This window comes from Onychostoma macrolepis, chromosome 20 (assembly GCF_012432095.1).
Source record: "Onychostoma macrolepis isolate SWU-2019 chromosome 20, ASM1243209v1, whole genome shotgun sequence".
Lineage (NCBI taxonomy): Eukaryota > Metazoa > Chordata > Actinopteri > Cypriniformes > Cyprinidae > Onychostoma > Onychostoma macrolepis.
Window position 1 is genome coordinate 4,313,203 of NC_081174.1, and position 15,436 is coordinate 4,328,638.

The 15,436-nt window shown below is 39.3% G+C and overlaps 1 protein-coding gene across 2 annotated transcripts in view; it reads right to left on the reverse strand.

The window, feature by feature from the left end:
* Positions 1-15,436, reverse strand: part of scara5 (scavenger receptor class A, member 5 (putative)) — a 67,647-nt gene that overhangs the window by 25,290 nt on the left and 26,921 nt on the right. Inside the window, exons 1-3 of one of the 2 annotated variants that reach the window (XM_058756582.1) lie at positions 9,086-10,452; positions 8,811-8,883; positions 2,705-2,890 (exon numbers count right to left, since the gene is read on the reverse strand). In XM_058756582.1, the coding sequence (XP_058612565.1) occupies positions 2,705-2,890; positions 8,811-8,841 (217 nt within the window). In that variant the 5' untranslated portion in view covers positions 8,842-8,883; positions 9,086-10,452. Of the gene's footprint in view, positions 1-2,704; positions 2,891-8,810; positions 8,884-9,085; positions 10,453-15,224; positions 15,357-15,436 lie in introns of those variants that run through there. The other variant, XM_058756581.1, reaches the window with a different exon arrangement.

A 15,436-nucleotide genomic window follows, 5' to 3' on the forward strand; every position in this document is an offset into this window, starting at 1 on the left:
TGCACATCCAGTGGTCAGTATGGGAGAATTGTACTCAAAGTACCAAATTTTAACTGCTCTAATACAAGATACACAAATTTGTATGGTCCTGTCAAACAGACAAAACATGAACATGATGAATAGGACGTGGCTTTGCATGGTTAAACGACGTATAGCTGTTATCACTTAGGGTGTACTAAGTCACTTTTTTGACAATAACCATGAACTTAAAAAAAAGCCAGCTTTTTTGACAATAATGGCTGTATGTTGAGTTATTTTTAGAGGACAGTAAATCTTTACAATACAAGTTGCACATTGACTACTCTAAAATATATCCAAGTTTCATTTATTTAGAATTGTCTCTTGAAAAGATATAATAAAATGATTGCCGAAATGTGAGGGGTGTACTCACTTTTGTGAGATACTGTATATAATAAGAAGTATTAAGATCCGGGTAATTGAGTGTTGATCTTCCAGCTGTGAGCTTCTATTCTATGGTGATTTGGTAAATGAAAGAGCTGTCAATCAAAATCAATCCAATCCAAGAGCGATCTAGCTGTAAAACAGTCCCTTATTGGTCTTTACTCATTGTCCCTACTCACTAAACCCACCCACCATACCTGAGATCCAGTTTCTAGTGGTTGATCTTCCCTATGTTTTCAAATGATGTTGGAAAACACGGCCCAAAAGCCGCATGCGTATACTGTTTACATGTACTTGGTATTGTTTGGCCTCTCCCTGAAATAAATTTTCTTGTTGCACACAAAACTTTATATTCATTTTCTGTTGCTTTTTTTTCCCACATCAGCGAAGAAGGTATCCATGACCACGCTACCCTTAACTCCGCCCGCTCTGCGTCTGACAGTTGAGGTAGCGCTTGTGTTGTTTTTTTTTCAACTTATTTCTCAGCTTGCACATTCTCATTTTAATTTTACAATGTTGCAAGTTACAAAAAAAAACACAAGCACAGCACTTCCATAATTCATCATCATCGGCACTGACTGACTCTGATCACGCCCGGGTTTTCTCAGATTGACTCAAGTATTACACACAAACCCCGGGACCCGAGTAATAGATTGGAACACAACCAGGACCCGATTGACTGTTTAAAATATGGACCCAAACCCATATGGGTCTTGGGTCCTTGGGTTTGGATGGACCCGTGAAGAATTCTCTGAAACCTTCCACCTCCCCCAGCACCACGTGTCGAGATCTGCCATTTTATGTATGCTTATTTGTACAGTAGCACTATATTGGAAATGTATGTATTTTATATATTTATTTATTACTATTATGATACATTAACCCTCTAAGCGCCGAAGTTGCAAAATTGCGACAAGACGTCATACTTCATGAAATAGACTGTAGTTCCTAATATGGTGTAATATCTCATTTGTATTCCCCACCACTAGATGGTAGACATGTGGTACTTCGATTTTAGACCAAAATTATGTCACGTTCCTATTCAAAGTGTAGATAGCTGGTCAACTGATCAAAAAATAGGCACATGTATTTTACTATGGCATAGTAATATAGTAATAATTTAATACTTTTTTCTGTTTTACTGTTGATTTCCTCTTTTCCTGATCATTTGGAATGAGGATAAAAAGACAAAAACAACAACAACAAAAAAAATATGCAAATAAGTTCAAATATCCATTCAATATCTATTATTTCCTGAATATTAATGATGAAATGATAAAAATGTTGGCTACTGTTCACATGCGTTTTACTACTATACAGTATAGTAATATAGTAATAATTTAGTACTTTCTCCTGTTTTTTTGTTGGTTTCCTCTTTTCTGATCATTTGGAATGAGGATAAAAAGACAAAAAAAAAAAAAACATGCAAATAAGTTCAAACATCAATTCAATATCTACTATTTCCTGAATATTATGAAATTCAAGAGGGCCGCCCCCTGATGATGTCATAATATGCAAATTAGATGAGTATATTTACACCCCACATAAACTTTCGGTCATGCTCAACATTTTTCTAATTTACAGTAGATCTCTATCTTTAAGCCCTTTCATGCCACAAGCTTTTGACATCTTGATGTCAAAATTCAGCATTTTTTTCCAAAAATCCCTGGCGCCTAAAGGGTTACATTTCTTTGGCATCTTTTTTAAAGCCTCTACTGCCTTCATGCATTGCCGTCATCAAAATTGCACATAGGTGCCAATTAATTATGCATGACATGTCAAACATATACAAATATAACTGGAATATTGACATTAGCGTGTAGTCTATAATCCTATATGGAATACAATACTAGAAAAAAAAAGAAAAAAAAAGTTCTTAATGCAGGCTTAAGAACACGAACACACATCTCATTGTATACTACATATTTTCAATTAAATGGAATGGCAGCATACAGCTGGAGAAAAACATGCTTCAAAACTGGAGTTAATATTTCTTGAGCAAGGGAGACTTACTTTTAGACTCTAGACTTACTGTCCTTAGCCCCTTATAGACTTTAAAATTATGTTTCTCAGAGTGCCAGTATTTTTTTTTTTTTTTAACAAACTATTATAAAGAAATATGTTTTTGCATACTGTGCATTTTCTATATATCAAAGTAAGACAAACAAAATATTAGGGTTACTTCCTCTACACACTGCAAAATAAATTAGTAGGTGTAATTAGAGTTATTAAAAACATGTTTGACTATCACGTAAGTATAAATAACTTTCTAGACTCTTCTGCTGCACATTTTGGTGGTTACCTAACAGCTGCAGCTGTTCGCTATGATTATGGAAGAGGCTCTCAAGCTTCCAGATGTTCTCCAGAAGGTCGCTTTGGGAGGGCAGTTGGCTGAGAGATCTCTGCAAGGTCTCAGAGTGCTCTCCCAGACGAGTCACATTCTCCAGCAGTGCTTCCTCCCTCTTTGAGGAGGCATGGGATTTTGATACTGGAAAAGGAGAAAAGTTGAAAAAGAGTTATTTTATATTGACATTCATGGTTGATCCAAGCTTGGTCACAAGAAACAAATCCCACAACTCAGATTAATCACTGCAACCAAACTAATACATGACTTGTACTAAACTCAGATAACTAGCATTGACCTCACAACCTCACCTCACATACTTCTTTGTGCAAGATGATACGACCTTAACATTTCAATAGTCTTCTTCAGTTATTGCTGTAAGCTGGTCTCACTGCAGTTTTCACAGACACTGACACCATCCTTCTCTGTAGTACTACTGAAATCTAGATTTGCGTATATGCTCAATGCAGCCTGTATATGTTTTAGCAGCAGCTCTGAACTTGCACTGCAGCAGCAGCAAATCCGCAAGACTGTATACATTCTCATATAATATCAATTGACAACAATAAAATATATTTGGTGAGTTGTCAAAGCTGTGTGGTCAGTGTTACATTGGTCACAAAACTAAAATATGCTGTAAAAAATATATATATATACAGGTGCATCTCAATAAATTAGAATGTCGTGGAAAAATTCATTTATTTCAGTAATTCAACTCAAATTGTGAAACTTGTGTATTAAATAAATTCAATGCACACATACTGAAGTAGTTTAAGTCTTTGGTTATTTTAATTGTGATGATTTTGGCTCACATTTAACAAAAACCCACCAATTCACTATCTCAACAAATTAGAATATGGTGACATGCCAATCAGCTAATCAACTCAAAACACCTGCAAAGGTTTCCTGAGCCTTCAAAATGGTCTCTCAGTTTGGTTCACTAGCTACACAATCATGGGGAAGACTGCTGATCTGACAGTTGTCCAGAAGACAATCATTGACACCCTTCACAAGGAGGGTAAGCCACAAACATTCACTGCCAAAGAAGCTGGCTGTTCACAGAGTGCTGTATCCAAGCATGTTAACAGAAAGTTGAGTGGAAGGAAAAAGTGTGGAAGAAAAAGATGCACAACCAACCGAGAGAACCGCAACCTTATGAGGATTGTCAAGCAAAATCGATTCAAGAATTTGGGTGAACTTCACAAGGAATGGACTGAGGCTGGGGTCAAGGCATCAAGAGCCACCACACACAGACGTGTCGAGGAATTTGGCTACAGTTGTCCTCTCCTGAACCACAGACAACGTCAGAGGCTTCTTACCTGGGCTAAGGAGAAGAAGAACTGGACTGTTGCCCAGTGGTCCAAAGTCCTCTTTTCAGATGAGAGCAAGTTTTGTATTTCATTTGGAAACCAAGGTCCTAGAGTCTGGAAGAAGGGTGGAGAAGCTCATAGCCCAAGTTGCTTGAAGTCCAGTGTTAAGTTTCCACAGTCTGTGATGATTTGGGGTGCAATGTCATCTGCTGGTGTTGGTCCATTGTGTTTTTTGAAAACTAAAGTCACTGCACCCGTTTACCAAGACATTTTGGAGCACTTCATGCTTCCTTCTGCTGACCAGCTTTTTAAAGATGCTGATTTCATTTTCTAGCAGGATTTGGCACCTGCACACACTGCCAAAAGCACCAAAAGTTGGTTAAATGACCATGGTGTTGGTGTGCTTGACTGGCCAGCAAACTCACCAGACCTGAACCCCATAGATTCTCAATACAATACAATACAAAAGTATTGTCAAGAGGAAAATGAGAAACAAGAGACCAAAAAATGCAGATGAGCTGAAGGCCACTGTCAAAGAAACCTGGGCTTCCATACCACCTCAGCAGTGCCACAAACTGATCACCTCCATGCCACGCTGAATTGAGGCAGTAATTTAAAGCAAAAGGAGTCCCTACCAAGTATTGAGTACATATACAGTAAATGAACATACTTTCCAGAAGGCCAACAATTCACTAAAAGTGTTTTTTTTTATTGGTCTTATGAAGTATTCAAATTTGTTTGATAATCTTTGATGATCAGCTGACGTTCAAAGACCACATTGCAAAGACTGCTCGATCTTGCAGGTTTGCATTGTATAACATCAGAAAGATCAGGCCCTTTCTGACAGAGCATGCTGCACAACTTCTTGTCCAGGCCCTTGTCATTTCTAGGCTGGACTATTGCAATGCTCTTCTGGCTGGACTTCCGTCTAACACAGTCAAACCTCTACAAATGATTCAGAATGCAGCGGCACGACTGGTCTTCAACGAGCCAAAAAGAGCCCATGTTACACCTCTCTTTATCTCCCTGCACTGGCTACCAGTCGCGGCTCGCATCAAGTTCAAGACACTGATGCTTGCATATAGAACAACCACTGGCTCAGCACCCGTTTACTTGCACTCTCTACTAACAAACTACATCCCCTCCAGAAATCTGAGATCTGCTAGTGAGCGACGCCTCGTGGTACCATCACAGAGAGGCTCAAAATCACTCTCCAGAACATTCTCGTTCACCATTCCTGGCTGGTGGAACGATCTTCCCACCCCTATCCGGATTGCCGGATCCCTGTCAATCTTCAAGCAACAACTGAAAACTCATCTCTTTCGACAGCACTTGACTTCATCCTAAACTTAAAAAAAAAAAAATAAATAAATAAATAAAAATTCTCTTTACTTATTCCTTCCTTTGGTAGTTTGTATTTATTTGAACAATGCCTGAGACTTGGTGTTGCAAGCACTTCGTCTGTCTGATTGCCTCTTCAAGATGAATCGCTTTATGTATTCCCCAATTGTAAGTCGCTTTGGATAAAAGCGCCTGCAAAATGACTAAATCTAAATCTAAATCTATTTGTTGAGATAGTGAATTGGTGGGTTTTTGTTAAATGTGAGCCAAAATCATCACAATTAAAATAACCAAAGACTTAAACTACTTCAGTCTGTGTGCATTGAATTTATTTAATAAATGAGTTATACAATTTGAGTTGAATTACTGAAATAAATGAACTTTTCCACAACATTCTAATTTATTGAGATGCACCTGTATATATATCCTCCAGGATGGAACATACAGAACGGAGGCCATGGTGGTGCAGGGAGCTCAGGAGGCCATGGCAGGTCATCTTCGGGGCCGTGGCCTCGGTCCCCTCGGCTAGGCCCGGCCCAGCCCTTACAGCCGGAACCCTTCTACCCCCCCCCCAAAAAAAATCCATGGGGCAACTACGCGGTATCAGGAGCCCTCCGGGGCTAAACAAACAGGAACAGGGCAATCCACACAGGAACAGGACAATCCACAGGAGCAGGAAACCCTCTGAGGGCAAGCTCAGAATCTGAGGTCCTATCTCAGGGTGATCTCAGGAACTGCCTCCACATCTGCAACAGGAGAGACAGGCAGCTGGGAATGGCCTCTGTGACTAGAAGCGCCGCCTGCCCCCGACGAGTCTCCATGGATATGATAAGACTAGACTGGAAAGACTTAAAAATGGCCTGACTATGGTCAGGGGAAGGAGCCTGCACTGGACTCTGGTCAGGACACTGGGAACGGCACTCCTGGCCGAGACTGGGGAACTGGATCCATGGGACCTGGGAACGGCACTCCTGGCTGAAACTGGGGAACTGGATCCGTGGTGGTGGCCGGTGGGCTTGAGTCAGCGGCGGGCCAGTGGGCTTACCACAAAAACTGCAGGCGGGCTTGGGTGAGCCGTGGACGGGGGCGATGATATCCCCACGAACGGCGGGCTTGAGGGAGCTGCGGACAGCGGCGTCAATTTCCCCGCGATCGGTGGGCTTGAGGGAGCCGCGGACGGGGGTGATGATATCCGCGTGGAGCCCGTGGAGAAAGGCGGGCTTGAGGGAGCTGCGGACGGCGGCGTCAATTTCCCCGCGAACGGCGGGCTTGAGGGACTCGCGGCACTTGCGGCGATCCCGCCGAACTCCTTCACTTTATCAGCGGGCTATGGTGGGACAACGAGCGGCGACTTCCATGCCGCGAGACAGACAGGAACCAAAACAAAAACTTTAAAAATAAAACAAACAAACAAAACAAAACGAGGTGAGTGGGCGCCGATTACTGTTTAGGTCTGGTCTTCTGTCATGGTGCACACAACGAGGAGGAACGAAGAACACAGAGACGAGGAGTAACTTCAAAATAATAGTCTTTAATAAACTCAAACAGGGCAAGAAAAGGCAGGGCAGACACACAGGAACACCGGGAGTAAAGAATAGACCAAACCAAAAAGAATAAACAGGCAGGAACTAAATACAAAAGATAATTAGACACACAGCTGGAAACGAAATCATAAACAATCAAACTTAACAAGGACATGAACATGACCAAATATAGACACAAGAGGGAAACGCATGACACACACACGACACAGGACTGACAATATGAACATTAGGTTAACTAATGTGAAATTTTTTTCAGGTGTTAGTAGTTAATGTTTGGCCAGTAGCCTATTGAGAAAATACAATCGTATGTTAGCTAGGTTAAACAAGTTTTATGGCTAGCTGCCTTTCTAGTTTTAGAATTAGTTTTCTTTTTTGTATTTTTTTTGTTTTAACACTCATTCATCCCTCCCAAACCTCTAACCAAAGTGTCCCTCGTGGGTCAAAATGACCTGAAGACCATCAACATTACACTTTATTTTTTAGTCCTGAAATTTTTTTTAAAATCTTTTTTTTACATTTTTTTTTTCAAATTATTTATGTAGGTTTTGTTATTATTTTTGGTGATTTTTATTTTATTTTCCTTAAATTCTGGATTTTTTCATGCAAATTAGCACATTTGCATACATAATTTCAACCCCCCCCCCATAAATTGCATTTATATTTTCAGCCACTAGATAGGCCTATTGAATCCTATGGAGATTCTCAACTGAGCTCAACATGTGAAATCTTTAAAACTACACAAACTTGAGGCTTCATTTAGCTTTCAGATTTTTATCAAGGCTTTCAGATATATATAAAAACATTAAAAAAATTATATTTTGTAAAAAAAAAAAAATTACACTGGATTTTAATCCAAACATATGCAAATCCATAAATTTTCATAAATATGTAATAAAAATAAAAGATAAATTTAAAAATACAAATATGATATCAAATGATTGGTCTTCACCTCATCACTCAAATTTAACTGTGTTTGGTCAAAAACAAAAAGGAAAAAGTGATATTCATAGTCAAAATGATATTCATTTCCCAGCAGAAACATTATTTATGTTATAATTTATGTCTATGGGAGTGTGTGTACCATGTGCGTGTTTGTGTGTGTGCCTGTGTGTATGGATATGTGAGTTTTTTCTGCATTGGGGACATTCTGCAGTCTCAGTCCTTCATTTGGGTATGCATCTTTCCTGAATTATGTCAGATTTTGTATGGTAAAAAAAATCCACAAAAAAAAAAAAAAAAAATGCTGGTTTTTTGGGCATTCCATTGATTCCTATCGGCGGGTCAAATTCCCCTGGCCGGGTTACATTTTTTTACTTTTTTTATTACACCCACGTAAAATCATCGAATGGACTCAATTTTTTTGTGTGTGCTCTGTGAGCAAGTGTGACAGAATTCAATTTAAAAAATCTACAGTTTTTTCATGAATTCTAGTCTTTTTTGGCTCCGGGTCAAATTGACCCGCGAGGGACAATTACTTTTACTTTTTTTTTCATGCCCACTTAACATCTTCGAATCCACTCCAATTTTTTGTGTGTGTGTTCCCGGTGCAAGTGTGACAAAGTCCTGACGTCTTGGATCATAACGATCAGCGCTCTTTTCTAGACATAACGATCAGCGCTCGATTTTTAACAAATCTTTGAAAATCAGTTTCGGGTCGTTTTGACCCAAGGGAAGGATGAGGCAAGCATCAAGAATGACATGAGCAGGCCAGCCACCCTGCGACTGATAATTCATGGTAAGAGAACTACTATAGTTTTGAGAGGTTTGTGTATTCTATATGGGGTTTGCTTTTTAAAAGTGTGACATTTCTTAAGCGAAATCTGACACAACTTTTTCACAATTTTTTTCACAACTTTGCAGAAGGCTTACCAAAAAAATTTACAGGTTTGTTCTTTTTCATGTTTTCTGGGTTGGTAGATGCACCAGGGACCCTATTATAGCACTTAAACACAGAAAAGGTTACCTTTAAAACATAAAACATAAAGTCACCTTTAATGTTAATTTGAAAAATGCTACTGTTAGATTTCATTAAAATACTTAAGAGATCTTAACGTATTTGCTCTTATAACTCTCCGGTAAATCTAAATCAACCCCTAGATTTGTCGTACCATAAGGAGTTTTGCCAGTGCTGTGATTTTCCTCACCTCATTTATTAATGTACATCCTGTATTTGTTTGGATCTTGAGGGCCGCGTCGACTGACAGCTAAGGCTGCAGCAGCCCTGCATTGAAGTAACTCATGTAGTGTCCTGGCATGTGTTTACAGAGAATCAGCCTTGTTCAATCACTTCATGAGATGCCTGAATTGCTGCTTGCTGCATGTTCAGAATGTGTGGGAAAAATTTAAACAGTATGAGTCGTGTTCTAAAACACTGCAATTCAAAAGAGCACTTAATTTCCCTCCACCTCTGTTTTTTTCTTCACTTCTAGATTTTTCTCCCCCCGTTGCATATTAAATTTCAAGTAAACAGATGAATGATGTCATGGCTTGTGCTGTGAATGACTCATTCAACAGTGTGTGTGCCTGTGCTGCCCAGCATTTAATACAAAAAAAAAAAACACTGAATAAATCTGCAGTCTAGTGTTTTAACACAGGATTATTGCTTTAAGATCCAGATTTTACACTAGGCACTTACCATAAAGGACAACCCAAAACGTAGCAAAAACAGAAACATATATATTTATATTCCACTTTTCAAGGATGAGGACATGTTGTCATGCAGCTGGTCCATGTTGGCACCTGCCTAAAGCTGAGTGACGTAGAGCACAAACCGAAGCAGACCACTGAAATAATGCTTTGCCTGGAAAAAGAAAAGTAGCGAGTATCTGGAGTCTGTCGTTACTGGGTGAAAGAGTACATTTCTAGACTGCATACATTCTCCAGGGCACATTTCAATAAAGGACTGCAAGCCAAAATTTCTGACTAAATTATTGACTTTTCTAACTGTTATTGGAGGCTAAGAATTAGAACCGATTTTGCACTAAGACAAAGGCAGATGAAATCTGATCAGAGAATCTGTCCATACATTGTAAACCCAAATGCTCAAAGAAATTAGCTTTATTGATTAAACCACACAGAGAAGACAACAAAACTATTGCAATAACATGAACAATAAAGCAGTAAATCATTTATTCTCATTTCTCACTGTCTCTTTGTAATGCCATTGTAATTTGCTTTCTACAACCACAGTGGGGGTTTATAAGAAAATAAAAAGCCACAACAGACCTTTTTTTATTTTTATTACTCTTCATCCTACTCACTGAGAGGATCCATTTTAGGATTATTCTGCCTAATTATTTGGGCAGACAACACCAAAGACTGTTTAGAGGAACAAACTTGTTTATACACTGACATGGATGTCGAAAGACTTGTATATATTGCAGTTTCATCAATTCTTGGATGTCTTTCAGGTTTGGTTGTTGATCCACAATACAAATCTGTCCAGTACTTTAGACCAAGTGCTGTTTAACAACAATAAAGCATAAGATCACATAAAGTAAGAATACACTGACTGAATATTCTCTGCTGACTTACTACAACCCAAACAGAACTGCACAGTCACAACCCATTTTGTTAAGAGCCATTGTTTAAGTCAATTTCCATAAGGCACAACAAATTGCTTTAGATAGCTTTCACAAGCAACGTGTAAGTGGCACATTTTTAAAATGAATGACAAGTTAATTTTAAAAGAAATAACAACATTCACTCTAAATGTGAGTACAGCAGTTCTGAATAGCTGCAAGAAAAGATTCAGCACTGAGCCAATTTTTTTTCTGTGCACTGAATGCTGAACTACAAAAGTACTAAATAAAATAAAATGAGAATGCACTGTAAACACAATACATTTATCAACACCATGTTGCAATGTTATTGCAATGTTGTCTGTTGAGTTGCACTGAAAAAAACACACTCTATTTTCAGTAAATCTAACTGAATCTAAGTCAGAATCTAAAATTCATGACTCAAATGCAGTGAAGGCAATTAATACACAGAGATGCATAACAGGTAATAATTTAGTGAACAGAGATATACCAGAAAGTCTGTTCTTTAAGCTCTGAATTGATTAAACCGAACATTGCTTATTTGCAGTTCCAGAAATGTGGTTCTGAGTTAGATCAGTCGACATAGAGGTAAAAAATCCACATTTTCCCACAGTAAACACAGAAACAGTGTGCTGAATGCAGGAGTTACTATGGAAATGGATGCTAGTTGTGCAGAACTTTAGTGAACAAAGATAAAATAATCTGCACTTGCAAGGGAAATACCTAAATATCTCTATGGTCTCCTGGGTTCGTTGCGGGTCAGCCCACATATAAGCACTGAAACCTGGCCTTGGTGTCCTGCTGTGGGCTTGATTAAATTTTGCCTGTGCTACAGAGTCAGGGAAAAGGGCAATATAAGCAAAGTCAGCTTTTGTCTTCCTTTAAAAAATCAACTGTCAATAACTGTCCATTAATTGGGAATTCAGTTCACTTTATGTATAATTCTGGGTAAATAATTTGGGTTGCACTTTATTTTACAGTACGTACCCAGTACTTACCTAATAGAGTACTGGGTAATATAAGGTAACTACATGAGTTAAGTTTAGGTTTAAAACGGGTCTGGTTCTCACTATATTAATGAGCAGTAATTGTAGTTTGTGAGTAAATGTCCAAGTTCCACCATTAGCTTCATCTGCCTTTGCAATAATGTTCTGATATGTGCAGCTCAATTAAATGAAAATTGCGGTGCTGCATAAGTGATCAAACTGTCTATTAGTGAAAGCACGTTTCTTCTAAAAGAAAAAGTTGAACCATAATGACACAAGCAATGTAAGTGCAGGCTAGTGGGGGAGCATGGAGGGGGACAATCACACTCGGGCTCAGAACAAGGCAACCATGCCTAGTGTGAGTACACACATGTGCAGTACAGTAGAGCCGATCTGATAAAGGTTGCAGACAACATTCACTGTGCTTGGGACAATAATAACCGGAACTTTATCCCTCAGGACATTCTATTCACTGAGATTGCGTAGATGACGAAGGCACAGAAAGCAGACGAGAGGCAAGAGAGGGGACCTTCAAGCGAAGCTAAAAGCTAACCTGTGCAAACCGCTTGCCAACACCTGGTCGCTTAAGCTGTCACGCTGTCTTCAGAGCGGATAGGACTGTTCACTCCGGTAAGAATAGTTACAATGAGCAGAGGAGACTGGGCAATTTTTGCTGAGGGGACAGACCTGGAGGGACACATCAGATGTCCTTTCATTTATAAAGGTTTGTGCTGAAAGTGTGTCTGAAACAAAAACTAATAAAGAAATCATCTATGTAAGAATGCTGTTTGTGGATTTCAGCTCTGCTTTTAATACAGTTATCCCTCACAAACTGGTTCCAAATCTGAGCAAACTGGGCTTAAGTAGTTTGCTGTGTACATAGATACTAGACTTCCTGAGCAACAGGCCCCAGAACATCAGGATGGGAGATCACACATCATCCACTATGAGAGTGGCACACCACAGAGCTGGGTCCTCAGCCCCCTCCTCTACTCGCTCTTCACACATGATTGCTCCCCCATCCATCCTACCAACACAATCGTCAAATTTGCTGACGATACTACCATGGTAGGACTGATAACACACAATAAGCCTGTTTTCACCGCAGGAATTTTCCCCAGGAACTAGGGACTTTGAGGCGGTACTTGGTGTGTTTCCACCACAGGAACCAGGATCTAAATAAAGTTCCGGGTAAAAATTTACCCCTCAGAAAGTCCCTGCTGGCAAGGTAGTACTTTTTCAAAGCAGTAGCGTATTTACCCACGACGCAGTTGCATGGGGCCCCATGAGCCAGGGGGGCCCTCGCGATTTCCACCCCTACCACTAGGGGGAGAAAGGAACATGATTTCTCCCGCGATCGCAATTTCTCCCGATTAGGAAGGAAAGCAATCTCTCCTACCCCCGGAACCCACTCCCGGAGATTTGCTTAGGGCCCCCCATAACGTAAACATGCCCCTGTTTCAAAGGTCCAGAACTTTTGGGGGTGGGACTTGGGTGCCAAACATGCTGATTGGTTGAGTTCACGCAGCATTGTATTTCAACCACCATTTATTCACATAATTTTTTTTAAATATTACTGTTATTGTGCCATGAAATGTAGTTTTAAAAGTATTTCAGGCAAGAATGTAGTTGTTTAAAACTCAAATCTATGGTTTATTTATAAAGACAGCGCCTATTTGAAAATATGCGTTGCTGATTTCGGAGACGTGAGCTCCAGACAATCAGCGGGCGCTCAGTGCTCATGTTTCCTGCTGAGAGCAGCCTAAACTTGGCTAGTCCTTCTGACATTTGCTGCTGGCTCTGATGTCTCTGTAGTGATTAAACATGAGATAAAATTCATTTTGGGTAAATCTAACAGGTAATCTTTGGTCTTTATTCTAATAATATGTTAAAATGAAAATGAAAAGAGGCAATACTGTTTGATGTAATATTTTGTTTCATTGTAATATATGTACGTTTCCTGAAATACATTTCCGCAGCTATTAATAGCCTATGTTTAAATGAAAATGAAAAGCGGCAGTGGTGTTTTATATCATTTTTCGTCTTATTGTAAATACAGTGAGGAAAATTGCAGTAGCAATTTTCAAAGCAAGTTGACTGACGTTATCAAGTACGCTGCTGTTCCATTTGCAGAATTACCAGACTTGCGTTGTCCCATCCCCGGGAGTTCACACTCCCGAGTCGAACTTGCGAAGTCCGAACTACCAGTCGCGCGCAGTTCTACATCACCAGACTATTTGCTTAATCTTCACAGTACTTTAGACCGTGATGGAAATGCAGACAGCAACAATTTGTTCCTGGGACAAATTGTTCCTGATAATTTCTGTTGAAAAGTGACTATTAATGAAACAGCCTAAAGAAGGAGGTTCAGCTTCTGACAGAATGGTGTTCCCTCAATCACCTGGACTTAAACATATCAAAAACCAAAGAACTTGGTACCAAGGTATAGTTGACTTCCATAGATCCAGGCACACTGTGCACTTTGCCCTCTGCATACATGGGAAGGTGGTAGAGAGGAAAGAGAGCTTTAAGTTCCCTGGCATGCAGATCTTGGCTGACCTCACCTGGACCTCTCCCATCAGGTGGGAAAGGCCCAACAGTGACTCTACTTCCTCAGGAAGTTGAAACATGCTGACCTCCCTCAACACCTGCTGACCAACTTTTAAGGGTCATCAACAGAGAGCCTCCTGACCTACTGCATTATAGTGCGGTTTACCAGATGCACTGAGGAGAACAGGAAGGACCTGCAGCAGGTGGTGAAGGTGGCAAAGCGTGTCATCGGCACAACACTACCTCCCCCCAGAGACATTGGCCGACTCCAAAAGAAAGCCAGCTGTATTATAAAGGACCCCACTCATGCTGGACATCACCTGTTCTCCCCTCTGCCCTATGGGAAGAGATACAGATCATTCAAAACAAAACAAAAATTAAAGCTTCTTCTAAAAAAAAAAAATCTGTCAAATGCATAAATCCTCCTCCAACCCTCCTTCCACTCCCATAAACCTGTCTCAGAAACTGAAAGTGCAACACCACACACACACACACACACACACACACACACACTACACTGCGTATTTGCACTATATATTACTATATATTACATTGAATTTTATATCGTATTTTCTATATGTAATATATTGTCCTATCTTCATATATACAGTATATATTGTTCAATTGTATATATCTCACTGATCATCTTTGTTTATCACATCCCTGTCTTCATTGTTTATTATTTATATTTATGTCTATTTCTTACAACCCATGCAGAAGTGATATTACTGTTACATTGCTGTTTACTGTATACTGTTACAAGTGTCTTTGCTGTTTCTCAAACACTATTTTACATGTGATAATATTAACAATAACAGAGTGCAATTTACATATAAAATGTACAGTAACAAAAACAGTAATTAAGATGACTAGCATCTTGACTAACATTATAAGTGGAGCTATTATAATCCATTTAATTCACAAATCCATTCAATTTCAAAACTCATTCAATTATACTGCCAAACATACACAGACAATTTGTTTTTTTCAGCCAAATTAATCTAAATGTTGTATTTTTGATTAATTTAAGAAAGAACCAGTCTGTCTGTTAACAATAAATAATGATTTAAATAAAGTATAAAATTAGGTTAAAGCAAAATATGTCAAATAAATTGGACTAACATCGGTAAAAGCATTCGTCCCAACAAATGTGTAAGGTTTAAGACAGAGACAATGACAAAGAGAGAAAAATAAAACATGCCTACCTGCTATGCAGAGGCCAAATATGGTGAGCAGTACCAGAATATAAAGGGACACAATGGCATATTTGATCGCAGTGAAGGAATCCAATTGACCACAGCAATTATTAGTCTTTCTCCTGCCCTTTGCTGAACCTACTGTGAAAGATAAAAACTGATCAACAAGGAGTCTACAAAAGAAACACATATATTTTAAATCAGGAACTAGGAAGGTAAAT